The 17,614-nt window shown below is 41.9% G+C and overlaps 1 protein-coding gene across 1 annotated transcript in view; it reads right to left on the reverse strand.

Annotated features, from left to right (window-relative positions):
• Positions 1-256: 256 nt before the first annotated feature.
• Positions 257-17,614, reverse strand: part of GPC4 (glypican 4) — a 107,314-nt gene continuing 89,956 nt past the window's right edge. Inside the window, exons 4-9 of the mRNA XM_055565670.1 lie at positions 9,913-10,078; positions 4,666-4,796; positions 4,435-4,581; positions 3,617-3,753; positions 2,801-2,976; positions 257-2,694 (exon numbers count right to left, since the gene is read on the reverse strand). Of these exons, the coding sequence (XP_055421645.1) occupies positions 2,492-2,694; positions 2,801-2,976; positions 3,617-3,753; positions 4,435-4,581; positions 4,666-4,796; positions 9,913-10,078 (960 nt within the window). The 3' untranslated portion in view covers positions 257-2,491. The remainder of the gene's footprint in view (positions 2,695-2,800; positions 2,977-3,616; positions 3,754-4,434; positions 4,582-4,665; positions 4,797-9,912; positions 10,079-17,614) is intronic.

Genomic DNA, 17,614 nt, shown 5'->3' on the forward strand with positions numbered 1-17,614 from the left:
TTTCCTTCTATCTCATATATGGAACTCTTAAGATTTTTAAAATATTCAACTTGCCTTTATTTCTGTTTTGGGGAGAGTAGGGGTGTGAGCCTGCCAGCTGGTTGGAAGCCAACAGTTATCCAGTCAGACCTCAATGGAAAAATCTATGATTTGTTTATTTCATAGTTCAAGTTCAAAGGCAAGAGACAATTTAAATAATAAAAGAGTAACAGGAAAAATTGCAAAGAAAGAAAACAAATCATTTAGACTCCAGAAGAACCTTCAAGAATATTTAATTCGGAAAATGTTATTGGTTTCGAGAACTTGACTGAAAGAAAACAGCTGGGCAGAGATCAAGGTTTTAAATTAAAAACAATCTAACAAGGTCTATGGGGATAACTCTCTGAGCCACATTTTGGAGACCAGATTCATTTCTACCAAGTAAAAGTAATAGCAGTCTAAGCTAAAAAGGAAATTCCTCACAACTGAGGTAGTTACTAAGTATCAGCACATATTCCAAGTTCTCAAAAGGCAGCTTAGCTATTTACAATCAATTTTTCCTCATACATAAATGGAGCGCCTTCTCAATTTTACGTCTTCTGTGATTTGTTTAAAAGAAACAAAACTTATACACATGAGCCAGAATATGCCTATTTTATTAACATCATGCTTCAATAAATAACTGGCTACTTCTAATAAAATTAAGCCTCTGTTTATAACAGCCCCAATATTTCATTTTGTCCATTCTGCAGAATTTGGTGTAAAAAGCTGAATGAAATGTAGACCCTGAGCTATCAAGTAATTACGTTTCAATATAAAAATAGAGAATTACTCTTATAACTGAAGATTGAACAGTAACACAAACAACCTCTCTGTGGGTTTCAGCTTTTGGGGAATTGGTTGGGATCTGAATGGCTGTCTAAAGCAAGAAGAGCCTTTGCAGAGTGATTCTTTCTGAAGACTTCTGGAACTCCTTTTAATGTGATTTGTTACATTCTCACAGTTTTATGAGCTGTCATTTGGTAAAGACACAAGGAAACGGCCCCAAAGGGGCCAAGGCAGTGGTTACTCTTTGGTTTGGGACAAGAATTAATGGCCTTTGTCAGTTCACCTGCGTGGTTAAAGGTCACCCCGAAGATGTGATCTTCTCAGTTTTACCTACTCCCATTCCTCCCTGCCCCCCACTCAAACGCCCAACAACATGAGAAGAAAAATCTGGACACTCAGAGCTCCCCAACTGGGGTGCTTGGCTGATAGGGTAGCACACAGCTGTGAACCATGGCAAGACCTTTGGCTTTCAGATGGGGCAGGACTGGGCAAGAAAAAGACTCAATAAGACACTTTAGAATCTCTTTTTTAAAAAACAAAACACTGGATCCAAAACCAAATAAATGCAAATACACACGCATGGACAAAAACTTTAGAGTATTGATACTTACTGCCTGAGCCCAGGCTGTACCCCAATTCTGGCTAGCCCCCCAGATGGCTATGATTGGGTTTGGAATCTGGACCAAGAGGGACCAAGTGAGATTGCTAGCCACTTACTTCTGCTGGTGGGATATCACTTCAAAGAGGGTGGTCTATGGCCATACCACCCTGAACACACCTGATCTTGTCAAAGAGGGTCAAGTGTGGACACGAAGACCAGCACAGTGGCTTGCTAACGTGCCTGTATTAAAAAAAAACACACCACCAAACCAAACCCACCCCCAAAATAAGTGTGATACCCTGGGATAGCCTGAATGCCTTATATCTTTCGAGGGAGATCAAGAATCTTCTAGACGGATAAGCGGCTTCCAGAAACGGACTGATCTGTGATGGAAGATTATACAACCCAGCTCAAGCAAAATGGGTAGTCTGCAGCCTCCTCCAGCCACCAGCTATAAATGAAGTACAACTTTCTTCTTGTATTGATGCCTGAACACAGCCTGACAATGGCTTGGAAGCCCCCTCGTGCCCTCACATTGCAGAAAAAAGATACAACACCTCCTCTTCTCTCCAGATAAGGCAACTAAAACAACAGGGATAGATGGCAATTGTACTGCTTGTTGGGCTTTTTCTTTTAATAAGATAACGTGATAAATAAAACCTGCTTCTGTACAGCTATTTAATATTTCAGAAATACGTACATGTTACATGCCAAGAAAGGACCCTGGTTTTCTTGTAATAAACAAGGTGAGATCATATTGAAAGGAAAAAACCCCACAAACAGAAAGAAAACAAACAGACAGAGTGATAAAAATCACAAATGCACAACTAACTACGCTCTGTACCTACACTGTTAGCCACATTTAACATGACTGAGGAGGCCGGACTGACCTTACGTACAATCCCCTTCTCCCACAAAACTGAATGCAAAAACAAAGTCAGCATCTTTTAAACCAGTGGCCACATAGTAAAAACTGTACATTGTTGTCCATTCATTTAAAAAGCAAAGTCACTAGGATGGTATAAAAGTGATAACCAGTGCCTTTGTAACTGACGATGAACACTTGTTCTCTAAGGTTGAGAATTATCTCCACTCTCTCTGCATAACCAGGGATAAGATGCAGAAGACAGGGAGGAGGTAGGGCCAGGCCGCAGCGGGGACCCCAGTGCTGCTGGCTTTATCATTGGCAGTCTTCCCAGAGTGGTCAGTTGCATTATACTCAAACTCCGAAGGACACTGCTGAGACTCACATCCGCTACCACTTCCTTCTCCACTGCTTTCGTCACCTATTTTGGGGCGGGGGGAAAAAGGAATGTTTATTCTGCTCTTTCTCATCTCAAGTTGTACAAACAAACATGTAACAATTTGTTCTTCAGAAGCACACATGCTTACTGATATCAAAGAAGTCCACATCATTCCCATTGTAAGCATTCTTCATCTTACTGGTCATAACTCGAAGAGCCATGACTTGACGAAGGATCAGTATGTCCGGCTTGCTGGTGTCAACCTGCACCTCTGGATTATTGCCCTGGTTGGCTAGACCATTTCCTGTCACAGCAAACAAGTACCTGCAATGAGAAATGACCTCGTTAAGAGGATCAGTAAAACAAAAGCTGCCGAAGATTGGCAAAGATTCTTGCTAGGTTCTGGTATTTGCCACTTGCAGTGAACTGCAAGTGCTTGCCTTTTGAATAACTCGGAATCTCTCCTCTTCCTGGGGATACACATGTTCCTCCACTCTGGGACCTTTTTGAAAACTACCCATTTTGTGGAGGTTGGTGGGGCAGAGTTAAGTGGACACTTGTCTAAGTTACTGGGTATGTAGGGGAGGGACACAGAGCATCATCAGGGAAGACAATGAGACCTTTTGAGAATTGGTACTTGATGAGGCCACGCCATCAGGCACAGGAACACAGGTATTAAATATGAAAAATAATGACACTGTTAGAACAACTCAATCCTTGGTTGCAGCAGTAACGCTATCATATAACCACGGGCATAAACCTTTGCCCCAAGACTCTCTGCAAGTAGCTGGCGGCCTTCCCGACACTTCTACGCCAATTCCTAAGGGTGCTTAGAAATCTTCCACGTGTTGCCACGTGCTTGTGAAAGGCTTCACAATGCCTCGATGAAACGACCAAGCAAACCTTCTCTGAAAGTTCCCCATCATGGAGGGAGAAACGGCACACTTGGCCAACAACGGCTCACCTGCTTTGGCCTTTTCCGTTCCAGCAATCATCCTCATTGCCGCTCCCTGCAGCCATCCTCTCATCGTTGCAGACACTGCTAGGAAGAGAGGACCAGAACTTCTTGGCCTGCTTCAGTTTCTCCTTGACATCAGTAACCTCATTAAGAGAGAGAGAGAGAGAGAACACAAAAACCTCTGTAAAAACCCCAAACTATCTACACATGTGCCTTCAGATCATGTCTAAAGTATCTCCAGAGTCTCTCTGTAGTCTGAAGAGAAAAATGCAGATTTTTGGCTTGGCCAAAAATTTGTTCAGGTTGGTGGGAAAACCCGAATGACCTTTCTGGTCACCCCAATACTTCTATGTAAAATGTATAAAATCAGCACAAGAATTAACAGATGAAATGCAAGCTCTGGATTAAGTTGCCATTTAAAAAAAAAAAGCTGCCTAGTGCCTGCACCCTGTCCATTCCTGTTCTTCATTAGAACTACCATCTGGGGCCTACCAGGTCCCACGCCCCAGAGATACACTGGAAAAACACAGTATCTTCTGGCAGGGCTTTGATGACTCAGGACCCAGCCTATGAGTTACCCGCACCGTGACATAAAACGTAGGTGTTCAGATAAGCCTCCGAGCACCCCACTTCCTAGCTCTATGGATGAACTTTCTGAGCGAGGAAATCAGAGAAGCAGGTTCACTGACATCGCTGTGCAATTTGCTGGAAAAGTTTCACCTGAAAAGACCCTGTGCTTGGAATCCTCCAAATCAAACTGCATTTTGAGCAAATGTTTTCAGGTTTTTGCCCTTAAACATAGCCATTGCTGCCCCAGGGCTCACCAATCGGTCCAAACTGGTGCCAGCTGCTGTGGTGGGGCGCTCCTCGGGATGGAAGGGCCTGAAGCGGGCACTGAAGGTGCCTTCTGAGATGGAACGGGAAATCCGACCAGCTGGGAGGGGCTTGGGGGGTCCACATCCCTGGAAAACCTGCATGGGCATAAACGTGGCCACATGAGGCATAGCAGGCTAGAGTGGGCCCCACCTCTCCAGTCCAGGACCTGCCTTCCTTACCTTCTGAGATACCTGCACACTGTTCTCCTGCATGTTCATAATAGCATCTGATATCTTCACATCGATGGGATCCATGACTGACTCAATGTTGAAAGGACCCTCCAGCCTCTCAGCCACCATCAGCATAGCATCTAACATGAGGTTTAGGGCAGAACAATACAGCATACAAAGTAAATCATTAGCTTGGCCTTGAGTGATCAGTCTGATTATTTTACTGTCTTTGTTTCCCTTGTGGGGGGGTGTTGGAGGGAAGACATGATTATCATTAATTCATACTTTCCTATCTTTTTCTATGACACAAAACTGCATTCAGTCGCTATGTACCACCAGCTCTCTAGAGTGGGAAGTGGCCAGATGAAGCCTTTATTCCCCCAGCAAGAAAGCACACAATTGGGAACCTTCTATTACACTGATAATTCATCCCTCCACGTGTCAGTAGCTGTCACTGCATAGCTCTGACCTCGCTCCTGCCTGACACACCTAAGGCTGGGAATAGAATAACATGCCGGCTCGCCCAGGGACTTCCACGGCTCTTCCCATTTCATGTTCGATTTACCAGAGTCAAAAACATAAACCACCTCAAATCCTGGCATACCAATTCTTTTCTTTCATTTTCTTAAATGAAACCCTTTCAGATCCTTGGGTACGCAGTTAGAAAATATAAATGAAAGTGTTCCTAGGAATTTTAGGCGCCTCCTTAAGAATTCTAAGGACTTGACAAATAATGGCATTTTGTAAAATCCAATTTTTGTATTAAGATAAACTTCCAATTTCAAATACAAGGGTCCTGAGTTATTTTAAAGCAAAAAACATGTGCCACTTTTTATTCAAATGAAAAAAAACAGACAGGGCACAAAATCTGTGTTTACAATTTGTGTCCTTCACTACTCAGCAAATCATTTCTACATTTTGGAAAAGTCTAGAATTTTTTTAGGACACATTGAATCTCTTAAAGAAAACCACCCCCTGTACTGGTTTTCTTGTCATCCATGGTTCTTGGGATTTAGTTAGTAGTTTTCCCTGATACTCATTGTGCAAAATTAGAAGAAACTGGAAAGGTCATATACAAATGAGAAAAAGGATGCCTCATTTATGACAAGCAGTGAACTTTTCCATGTGTTCTTTCCCCTTAAAGGAGAGTTAGGTCCACATACTCCACAGCCTTCAGGTAGTCCAAGGACGGCTGCTGGAAAGAAGGGCAAGGTTCTAGAACATAGTGAGTCCCTCTCAAAGCATAAGCCACAGCTGAACTTCTACCTAAGCTCGCAGGTGGTCAGCAACCTTTCACCTCCCCCAAGAACAAATGTGGCCCAACATTTTAAAGCTCGAGCTCACTTCTCTCAACCACATGTCACAAACCACGAGTAGACTTCCAAGCAATGCAAATTTGGGGGGAAAGTCATAATGAATGAAGTTGCAGGTCACATTGTGGTAATCACCAAAAACTGACGCTCCCAACCTCTAAGGAAAGCCTGCCGGCATGAATATACCATTTTTCCAGGAGAGGAAAAATGCGTTTGATGTGCTAATGAAAGGGGAGTTCTGTCAACAAGTGGAGCAAAACCTAAATGTGTTCATCACTCTCAAAGCATCAGCACCACCATGTCCACAGAGCACAGACCTTCAGAGCCAAGAAGTCGCCAGCTCCAGAGAAAAACCCCAAATACAGAGGTTTACATAGGAAGGAAACAGTGCATCTCGTCACTACTTATTTCCCTACGGGTGAGGAAAGGCCAGATCACGAACGTGCTTGTGAAAGGGAACACAAACCCCGATTCTTCTGGCTATTTGGCATCTGTCAACTCCAGGCCAGCTGGCCATGCACAAAGGCCTGAGAAGGGAGTGGGGCTGGAACTGTCATACCAGGGTTGCATGTGGTGTCGCTGAAGAATGTGAGTGAGGCTGTGTTTTGCCCAGAGCCTGCAGCCCGGGAGCCAAAGTCCCTGCTCAGTCCTGGGACAGGTCCTGCTAAGCCATCCACTGGGCGCGCCTCCATGATCTGATGATGTCAGATCCAGTGTCATTGCTTCTGATGAATCTAGGCTGCAGGTCTCCCTTTGCAGGATAGCTGACCAGCTCCTGCCTCCTGCCAGGAACTGGCTAATGGCCTAGCCAGCAATCCCAACCCCCTCATACTAAATCCCCAGTGGCAGCGACACGTGCTGTGAATAAGGTTGGCTGGGAGTCAAATGAATGTTAGCACAATGGTAGTATGATGGAGAGCAAGTTGTACCTACACATAATTTATGATTCGCCAGAAACTGACTTTTGTTGTGGGGGCACTATTTTTCAAAAAGAGGGTTTCCTATAACCGCTTATAAACCTAGTCCAAGGTGTTTTAACTATTTGGATCCATCTTTATCAAGGTGGGTGACATTTAATAGGTGCAGTTCAAGAGAGAGAGGAGGGCACAATGGTAAGGCAGACTGAAAAACACATCCTTAGTCTCCTTAAAGGTTCGAGTCCAACTGCAGCATTTCAGTGTTCATGATAGCTCCCTCCCACCCTGCAACAAAGCAGCCCCTTCTCACAAGAAAAAGTGATTCCTTTTGCTCTGTGCTGCTGATAATCACGAACCCACATCTTTAGCCTCACGACCAGACTGGATGAACAAAAGGCAGTTTTCCGACTTAACCCCATGATCTGATTTAAAGAAGCAGGGGGGAAAAGCCCTCCTTGACCATTCATTAACTGCAGTCATTTAAAGGAGGAAAAATTCCTTGTGAAGGAACAACAACAAAAAAACACTGAACTTATGGCAGAGGCATGTAAATTGGGACTGAATTCGACAACCACAGAGCAAATTAATTAAACCCTTGTGAAAATCCATGAAAAAGCACTGGAGATTAACAATGTCTGTTACTCCTGGCCTTTTATATCAGCTTATTAGAAATAAAGAATAAAATACCCATTAAAAATTCAGTTTAGATAGAATTATATTCCTCCTCCCTCCAAAAAAAATATTTAAAATAAATGAGGAAAACTGATTCTGAAATCCTACCAATTTCCACTTGAGTTTAATTTTGTTTCTCAAGATAACAAATGTAATTTGTAAAACACACAGCAAGAACAGCAGCCATGGAAGTCCTCCTTGATTTAGAGTACGTGGCTGAAGACATAAATTAAGGAAGCCAGAGTATGGTTTTGATATGGACCTGTAAGCTCTTGGAAAAATATATAGAATTTGCTTTTTTAAATGTTGATTTTTACTAATTTATCTGGCTGCACAGGGTCTCAGCTGTGACATGTGGGATCTAGTTCCCCAACCAGGGATCAAACCCAGGGCCCCAGCATTGAAAGCTCAGAGTCTTAGCCACTGGACCACCAGGGGAGTCCCTAGAATTTGTATTTTAAGACAAATTTATGAGTTACACTTTCTCCCAGACACGTCAGAATAACAGAATAGTTTACACTATTCATGACGTGCCTGTAGAAAAGTTAGCCAACCTAGATCACTGTGTGCGGGTGTTACTGCTTTGCCCAGAGAACTAGTGCATTCGGTGCTACAGGGAAACATGAAAAGGCAAACCATCTTGTTTCTTAAAAATGAATTAAGCAAAAGTGAATTGCAAACATGACATTTGCGGGTGGAGGTGAGAAGGTGAGTAAAAAAAGATAGAAAAGAAAAAGTATATCAACTTTAATTTAGATCTGGAAATGTCTTCAAGTAACAGTTTCTCCCATGGCTACTTTCTGGGCATGATGTGGCACTGGTGTGTGTGTGTCTGGTCTTCTTTCATGGGATCCTGCTTTTCTGTGTGTGGACTTTTTTTCAGGTCTTCTAGCTTTGAACTATTTAGCCTACAATTGTGCTACGGTGTTTAATATTCACATCTTTTTTTCCTTGTGTCAGTATTCTCAAGAATCTGTTGGAGCCAATTTATTGATGCACTTTCAGAGTTAATATAATTAGATCTCATGCAGACTAAAAAGCATTCCCCAGCTCCAATCCCCCCATTCCCCTCCCCACAAAAAACCCTCAGCAAATTGCATACATGTTCCCATGATGTGGACAAATAAGTGAAAAATAGGTGCTTACAAAGACACTCAAAATCTGCAATTATGCAAATGCAACTGGGGGATGGGAGAGAGTTTGTTTTGGGGTCCTGAGAGTCTATGTGTGCAGCCACACCGCTAGCAGCTTCAACACCTGCCACTAACATTCCAGGATTCCCATATGCATTAAGCAGGCATCCAGGGAGTTGATGACTGGATATTTCAATTATCCCTAATTTGTCATTTCCCACAAATCATACTTAACCCTCTTGGAAGCTGGCTAGGTCACTTCCATCGCTGTCTGGGTTCCAGTAATAGGTTTTCTAGGTTTCAGGTTGTAGGTGAGAACACTGACCTCTGAAATTCTCAGGGCAAAAGTCCTTCCACTCTCACCAGAGCAGTCTGTGATTGTTAAATCCTCTATAGAAATATAACTTAAATTTCCACAGTCAGATTGCACTTGACCCAAATATCTAAGTGGTATCTGGCAGGTATGCAGAAGATTCAGTTGCCATGTCACAAATGTAACATTTGAAAAGCTCCTTCCACAGATGAGTGATGGCTGTACTCCAGCGTTTACATGAGTACAAGCCTACGATGTAGAACTAAAAGTAACCTTTGGGGGAAAATGTCAAAAAGGCACTTTCTCATTATTGAAACTTGGTATTTGCTTGGTGTCCACTGTCTTCAGAAATGCCACCATTAGTTCAAGGGAACATTTACTTGTAGAGTGGTATGAACTTTGAGTATCATCAGAACTCCAGGAATCACTATATAATGAACAGAAATTCCATCGCTGACAATTAAAACATCCCTTGGGGAATTCCCTGCTGGTCCAGTGGGTAGGACTTGGCACTTTCACTACTGGGGCTAGGAATTCAATCCCTGGTCAAGGAACTAAGATCCCACAAGCCATGCAGCACAGCCAAAAAAAATTTTTTTTAATTAAAAAATTAAACATTTCTTGTGGCTGGAAGGTGAGCTATCTCTAATGAGTGATGTGCATGCGTGGGTGCTTAGTCGCTCAGTCGTGTCTGACTCTGGCAACCCCATGGACTGCAGCCCACAAGACTCCTCTGTCCATGGGATTCCCCAGGCAAGAATACTGAAGTGGGTTACCATGCTCTCCTCCAGGGGATCTTCCCAACCCAGGGGTCGAATCCATGTCTCCTGCATTGGCAGGTGAGTTCTTGACCAGTGGGCCACCTGGGAAGCCCGGGAGTGACACAAACACATTAATCGCCTGCTCACCTATGAAATTGTTCCATTCGAGATCAAGATCCCCTTGGTTGGCCAAACAGCCTCTCATGATGTTGGAGCAATAGTTGTAACAGGGTTTCACAGTCACGAGACCTTGGCAGTGGGAGCAGTACATCATCTTCACCAGGGCATGGGTACACTGGGTGGTGGGATTCACCTAATTTGGAAGAAGAAATAGACAATGGTGGGACCAAGATAGAGACAGCAACTACATATCTATTGCGAATCTATCAACTTGACTTTGAAGGCTTGGCCATGAATTTCACGTATGAGTCACAATGGATCACATGTAGCACGGCCTGGTGTGCTTACCAAAGAGGTGAATTACAGCAAGATTAGATAAAGAAAAAGGGTATGCTAGGAAGGCATGGGGAGGTAGGAATGAACATTCAGCCACTCAGCTGTATATGACACACACACTCAACTACTCCCACTCATTTTAGATGGTCATCACTGTGTGTGCCATGGCAGACTGTAATCTGAGCATGTCTTCTTTGCAAACTGCTAGAGAGCCCTTTCAAATGTAAGCCCCCCAGTCAAGGTTTAGAAAGGTAGCTCGTGTGTACTCCTTTCTGTGCCCACAGCTGCACAGAAGGCAAAATGGATATATCCTACATGGAAGAATATGAATAAATTTGAACTTGGGGTTATGTGAAGGCTGTCTGAGGCTTGGGAGCAGCAAAGCATGGAGTGCTCAGGGCGCACTTGATAGAAGATGTAGGACTTAGTTACATTCCAAAGAAGGGGTTGATTTATTTATATCTTAAATTTTATTGATGTACAGTTGATTTACCATGTTGTGCTTCATTTCTGTTGTACAGCAGCGGGACTCAGTTGTGCATGTATTTATATTTTTCAGATTCTTTTCCATTATGTTTTATAACAGGGTGTTGAATATAGTTCCCTATGCCATATAGTAGGACCTTGTTGTTTATCCATTCTATATACAACAGTTTGCATCAGCTGATCACAAGCGGTTTAGATTGAAATGATCAAATGAAGGGAGAACACTGCAGTTAAGGGAGAATGAAATCAACAAAAGCATACATGGTACGGAGCAGATTGTGGATGGGGTTGAGGAATTCTGGGAAATACAGTTGCCCGCGTATAGGATGGACCGCGTATGTGACCAGGCTATTAAGGGGCTTAGACACCAGGCAGAAACCAAGACACCATATGGCAGGACACAGAGAGCTACTAAAAGTTCATGAGCAAGGGAAGCAGCAAGGATGAAGGCGGCACCGAAGTCAGATGCGGCTCGATGGCCTCTGCAGATAAATGAGACTTAGTTTCATCTTTCTACTTCTATAGGATGCAATTGTCTTGGGCATAGAAGAGCTGATCCCATCCTGCCATTCATTTCCATCAATGCTTAGAAAGGATCATGGCCAGGATCACGAGCTGGCAGCTCCCCAAGAGGTCCTGTCTTCTCAGTCTCTCGGCCCCACCCTCCCCTTTTGGAGTCAGTATCAGAGGATTACTGCATTCCTCTCTATCAGTACTAACCAGTTCTGCAAACAGACTTGTGAAAGCAGATACCACCGCAGGGAACAGATGCTGGGACACAGGGCAGTGCAGCAGTGTGCTTCACCTGCTCTGGAGTGTAACTTTGGATACCACTTATCAACAGTAGCCTTAGGAACAGGAATGGGGGATTAACACTGTCAGGAGAAAAACTTCACACTGTTAGGCTCCTATCTGATGTACACACACACTCTCTTATCTCAAACAGAACTCAAGTGTAAAGGGGGACGACTGTCCAGCAGGATGTAATTGTATACACTGAAGTCAAGGCTCCCTAGGAAGAATTAGGACTTTTCCACAGTTTTAACCAGTGCCAAATATTTTCCTAGGCACTAAACTGGTCCTTTTAACCACGTATTAATGTACAGTAAAATCTTGGCTAACCAATACCCTTAAGGAATAGCCATGCTGGAAAGCTAGGTTTTCTGGACAAAAAAAAACAAGAGCATGCCTTTAAAGTTACAGAGACTTAGGACTTGGATACTTTCTCACCCTCTCATTTGACAAAGGAACAAACAGGCCTGGAGGGAGGAGAGAAGGTGGTCAGAGAATCATAGAAGTCTTAGAGTTGGAGGAGACCCTAGAGATCACCAAGTATAGCTCTCACATTTAAGAGATGAAAAAACCAAAGCCAGAGAGAACAACTGACTTGTGGACTTGCCACTTGGCCGCATCTGACTCTAGCACTGCGCCTCAGCAAACACTGAAATCATTTCCCACATCTGTCATGTTGCTGCCTCTTTAAAGAGAACAATATGAAGCTTACATGTTAAACATTGCTTGTTTTCTGATCTTTAATTAGGTTCCACACTGGTGAGACTGCTAAAACGGCTGGATTTTGGAGAGGTAAAGATTATTATAAAAAATGTCTGTGAAAAGCAGGCTAGGGCATGACATTTTTTCATTACAATGCTTATTAGGGAAAAAAAGGACTTGGAGCAGAAAACAAGGTAGAAAGAGTTAAAATGTCAACAAGTAGTTACTGGGCACCTACTATGGGCCAGAGATTTTTCTGAAATGCATTTCTGATTAGGTAGCAAGGCAAGTAGGAATTTCTAGACTATGAGACTTGTTCTAGAAAACACAAAAGAAATTTCAAAATGGTATAGACCATTAGGAAATAGGCAAAAATTTAAACTCCGTAACCGTGCTCAAGAAACACTTTGGTCAAAGATAACTCTAGGATGGGTTCACCGTATCCTTGGTTCAACTATAAGCTAAATCATTTAGGCAGTAGGCCTTGTAGTACTATCCTTTCCTTAAATAGGTTGATGGAGGCTGAAGTTTTAAAAAGAGAGATCAAACCAAGTGACACAGTAGAGTTTTATGAAAGGAAGATTATGAAGCTGGGTTTGGCAGAGTTTTTCCATTTCATACTTTGGCTAAGTATTGGCTCATGTCCTGCACATGATTTGTTGTATAACTACTAAAAATGATCACAAGTAACTCAGCTATAATATGCTATGGGAAACACTAAATACCAGACTAAGAAGAGAGATGGGGAAATTATAAGAAAGCTAGGATGAGAAAGGACATTTGAAACACCAAACTTAGAGAAAACCTGTCTTTCTTCTTCCAAACACTACTCAGACCACCATGCAGTATTCTACATGAAGGGAATTCAGAACCTGGGCTCCAGTCCATGGGATGGCAAGAGTCGGACAGCACTTAGCGACTAAACCACCATGATCATGAAGGTTGAGATATAAACATTCAAGAGAAAAATATTCTCTTCAATGTCAGAATTCATTTTCTGATACCTTTTATTGGATTTCACAGATTTATATGATATTGAGTACTTACTATGTGTGCCAGGGTCCGTTCAAAGTACTTTATGCATATTAACTCATTTAAGCTTCAGAATAATTGTAGGAGATGAATATTATCATTTCATTTCACAGATGAGGAAGCAGAGGCCCAAAGAGATTAAGGAACAGACACAAGATGTTCCAGTAAATACCCAAGATTTGAACTCGGGCATTTTGTCTGGGAGCAGGTACATTGAATTTCCTTAATGTGTTTCTTTTGAGTAACAGATTACATAGGAACCTTGAGGGAAGCCCACAGGGCTGGCTCTTCTCCACGGCTCCATGATCTAGTATAGGGTATCCACACACAGTGACTATCTCAGCTCTGGGGCTGGATATTTTCTAATGAGAATTTTCAGGCTTCAAATTTATTCACCAGTTTGTTTTTTTATTTTTTATTTATTTATTTATTTTACTTTTTATTCACCAGTTTTTAAGGTGGGAGAGCAAGTTAGGATGCAACTGTTCTACATGGAACAGTATATGACTGGACAACTATGGATGAGATGACACAGTTTGTAACAAAGATTAATGACACATGCACTCAATGCTATATCGTTAGAATGCTTCAAGGTGCTACAGGGTAAGAAAGAAAATATTCACCATCAGTAGAGATACAAAGAACTCAAAAGCTCAAGTAAACACTGGTAGACATGGAGAGTAAAGAGGTTACTTGAACAAAACCAAGAGAATGGCATTGAAACATGTATAATACAAGAAATGAATCGCCAGTCCAGGTTTGATGCAGGATACAGGAAGCTTGGGGCTGGTGCACTGGGATGACCCAGAGGGATGGTACGGGGAGGGAGGTGGGAGGGGGGTTCAGGATAGGGAACACGTGTACACCCGTGGCGGATTCATGTTGATGTATGGCAAAACCAATACAACAGTGTAAAGTAATTAGCCTCTAATTAAAATAAATAAATTTAAATTAAAAAAATATATATATATTTTGCTGAACTTTTCACATTTTGAAAAACTTGCAGCCAAATGTAGCAGAGATGATCAATCTCTACTAGAACATGACATATCATTTACATGTGCTTAGTCACTCAGTCATGTCCAACTCTTTGTGACCCATGGGCTGTAGCTCATCAGACTCCTCTGTCCATGAGGATTCTCCAGGCAAGAATACTGGAGTGGGTTGCCATGCCCTCCTCCAGGGATCTTCCCAATCCTGGGATTGAACCCAGGTCTCCCACATTGCAGGTGGATTCTTTACTGGCTGAGCATAAGAAGAAGTTTTGGACATTATTTATAGAAGAATGGGATGGCTTAGTGTGTTTATTTTGGGAGACCTAAAAGATAGAAAGGCAACATCATCTGGACTCAATATTTCTTTATTAATGCAAATCAAAATCAATTTGAGCTACTGAGCATAATGACAATACATTAATAGCCAAATTACAAGCCTTATGAAATCCTCAAGACTGACTATGCTGTGCTTAGTCTCTCAGTCGTGTCTGACTCTTTGTGACCCCATGGACTGTAGCCCACCAGGCTCCTCTGTCCATGGGATTCTCTAGGCAAGAATACTGGAGTGGGGTGTCATGTCCTTCTCCAGGGGATCTTCCCGACCCAGGAATTGATCCAGGGTCTCCTGCATTGCACGTGGATTCTTTACCAACAGAGCTACCAGGGAAGCCCCTCAAGACTGACTAAGGTGTTTCTAAATGGTAAGATAAACAAGCATTTAGATCTTAGCTGCTAGTTTATGTTTTATGGTAAAAGTCCGTCAGGGTGGGGGGGGGGTCCTCTTTTCCCTTTTTAACTAGTAAAGACTCTTTAACTTAGTAAAGACTCTTGAAAATACTCGTTCCTACCTTCCTCAGAATATACATTTAACATGACAGCTGCATGCCATTTCTACTATAAAAAGCTTTTGCAGAAATGTCCTTTTCTCTGCAAAGATTCTCTTAATATAGATCAGGACTTTCTACCAAATAACCTGCATTTTCAAAACACCATATTAAAAACTACTGCAAGCTGCCTGAAAAAAGAGAAATGCTGGAGCCAAGCTCTTCACACAGCCTGGATTTCATTTCAGTAATTCAGAACGAGCCTTCAGCCACATTACACAGTGATGGCAGTCAACATGCGGCACTCAAGTTAAAAACACATTTCCTCCTAGTTTCTTCTAGTTCCTAACACACATTCACTACAACATTTTTTCCCCTGTGCTGCCAATAGTACTGAACAAACAGAAAGGGTCTAGATTTTTATCTGTTGCTTGGTAACATAAGCACCCAATAAAAATAACAGGAAATCGTTTTCCAAATTACGGTTAAAGAAAAAGATAGGGAACCCAAACACACTGTGAGATGTGAAGGGTTTATTCAACAATTTCCCAACTAGTTTTGGATTCAATACGCACACGTGCAAAGAAAGAAGGCAAAGACGCTCCTATTTCCCTAATAATAGAATTTCCAAGATGTAACAAAAAAACATGAAATCAGCTAGGATTCAGTCAGGAGTATGTAGGGCCATGGTAGGTAGAACTGAAACTACATAAATGCTTGAAAATAAGTGTTGTGTTTTTAAGTAGACTTGTTAATGATAAGTCAAGGGGCTTCCCAGGTCGCTCAGTGGTTAAAGAATCCGCCCGCCAGGCAGGTTCAATTCTGGGGTCTGGAAGATCCCCTGGATAAGGAAACGGCAACCCACTCCAGGAATCTTGCCTGGAGAATCCCATGGACAGAGGAGCCTGGCAGGCTATAGTCCACGGGGTCACAAAGAGTCAGACACGACTTAGTGATTAAATCGAAGCATCCTTGTATTCCCACCTTGTAGAGGGCTCTATTACTGTTTTGAGAATCTTCACTCCGTGACACTTCCCATACCCCTACCTTCTTCATCTCTACCTCTGTATATATTATAGTGTAGAGAATATATATACCTCCCTCCTTCCTCTTTGCAATTCTAGTCTTTGTGACGGAAAAAGAATCTTAAGGGCTGAATATATATGTATGCTCAAAAGCTTTTTTGTATTGCTCATTTTTAAAATTTACATTTATAACAATTTGGGAAAACGGAAAAATAATTTGTATAGTACTCTTGTAGGTGTTGGTGCATTGCAAATAGAAATGGAAGAGGGATCAATGGATCTCATTTTCAAGGCAGGATAGTCATTTAGACATCACAATGCTAAGGCACTGATTTCTAATTATAGTCCCCGTGGTTTGGGGTGGGGGTGTAGACATAGCCCCATTATGTCAGTGTTAATTGAAACCATGAGAATGCAACTCTCTTTGGCATAGGAGCTATTGATTTTCATGGTGCATGTAACCACTTGTGCATTTTTGAAAGACCACAACAGACTTCACCCTTCCAGGCAAAACTGCTGCTGCAAGCAGGTAAATAAGAAATGTATCATGAACCATGACAAGTAAAGATGGAATAAGTAATACAAAGATGTGGAGCACCAGGGTATTCTTGAACCATCTGTTCCTAATTAAAGGAACTTTTCTGCAGTTTGAATTGCAAAGCTCAATGGAGTAAGCTGAAATCTCTGGATGTCTGTGCCCAGAAAAACTGAAGCAAGGCAAGTATACTTTAAGAAGTGACTTCTCTTGCTGTCAGTTAAGCCTGCTGGTGCTAATGGCCTTTAAAAGGCTTAGTGACAATCCAATCATTGCTCAACACGTAACCGCAACCCTTTTGTTGCACAAGTAAACTGGAAAAGCAGGGCATATGCTCATGAAGAGAAAGTGGGAACATCTCTGAGTTAAGTAAGCAATAACTAGCCCCAAGACCGCAATGGTCTTCATATTTGACTTTACCAACCTCTTGTTAGATGAAGTGGGTGAGGTGGGTCTTTTTAAAAAGATAATTAATTCTACTGGATACTAAAAGAAGGAAATATTTATTTCTTGGGTTGTTCTAGTCCACCTGTAAAATACAATTGGATAACAGTTGGCAGGGGTGGGAATCTATACGAAAAAACATTCCCTGAGTCCCCAAACTGTTAGAGCTTTCTTATTTTATTAATCAAATGTAGTTTCTTCAACATCTTCAATTTTAAATACACACTACACCTTAAATTAAAATCTGTTGAACTGGTAGTCATAGTCCAAACACAAATGTAATGAATTTACAACCTTCTAAAAAGTAACATTACATAGATGATAGAATTTTTACATAATTTGTCTTTTGGCAGTTTTAGAAACTGATTTCATACTTGAGTGTCTTATTATTACATAATTTAGATACAACTCAACCTAGTTGAAGAGTTGGATTTCAAATCAGTCCTTAGGTTGAGAAGATGCTCAGTAGCAAAGCAAATTATTATTTTTTAAGGTTTCTAATTATAAACATAACATTTAGAATAATCACATTTCTCTAAGCAAGACATACAGATGGCC

The sequence above is a fragment of the Bubalus kerabau genome, chromosome X (assembly GCF_029407905.1).
Source record: "Bubalus kerabau isolate K-KA32 ecotype Philippines breed swamp buffalo chromosome X, PCC_UOA_SB_1v2, whole genome shotgun sequence".
Taxonomy (NCBI): domain Eukaryota; kingdom Metazoa; phylum Chordata; class Mammalia; order Artiodactyla; family Bovidae; genus Bubalus; species Bubalus kerabau.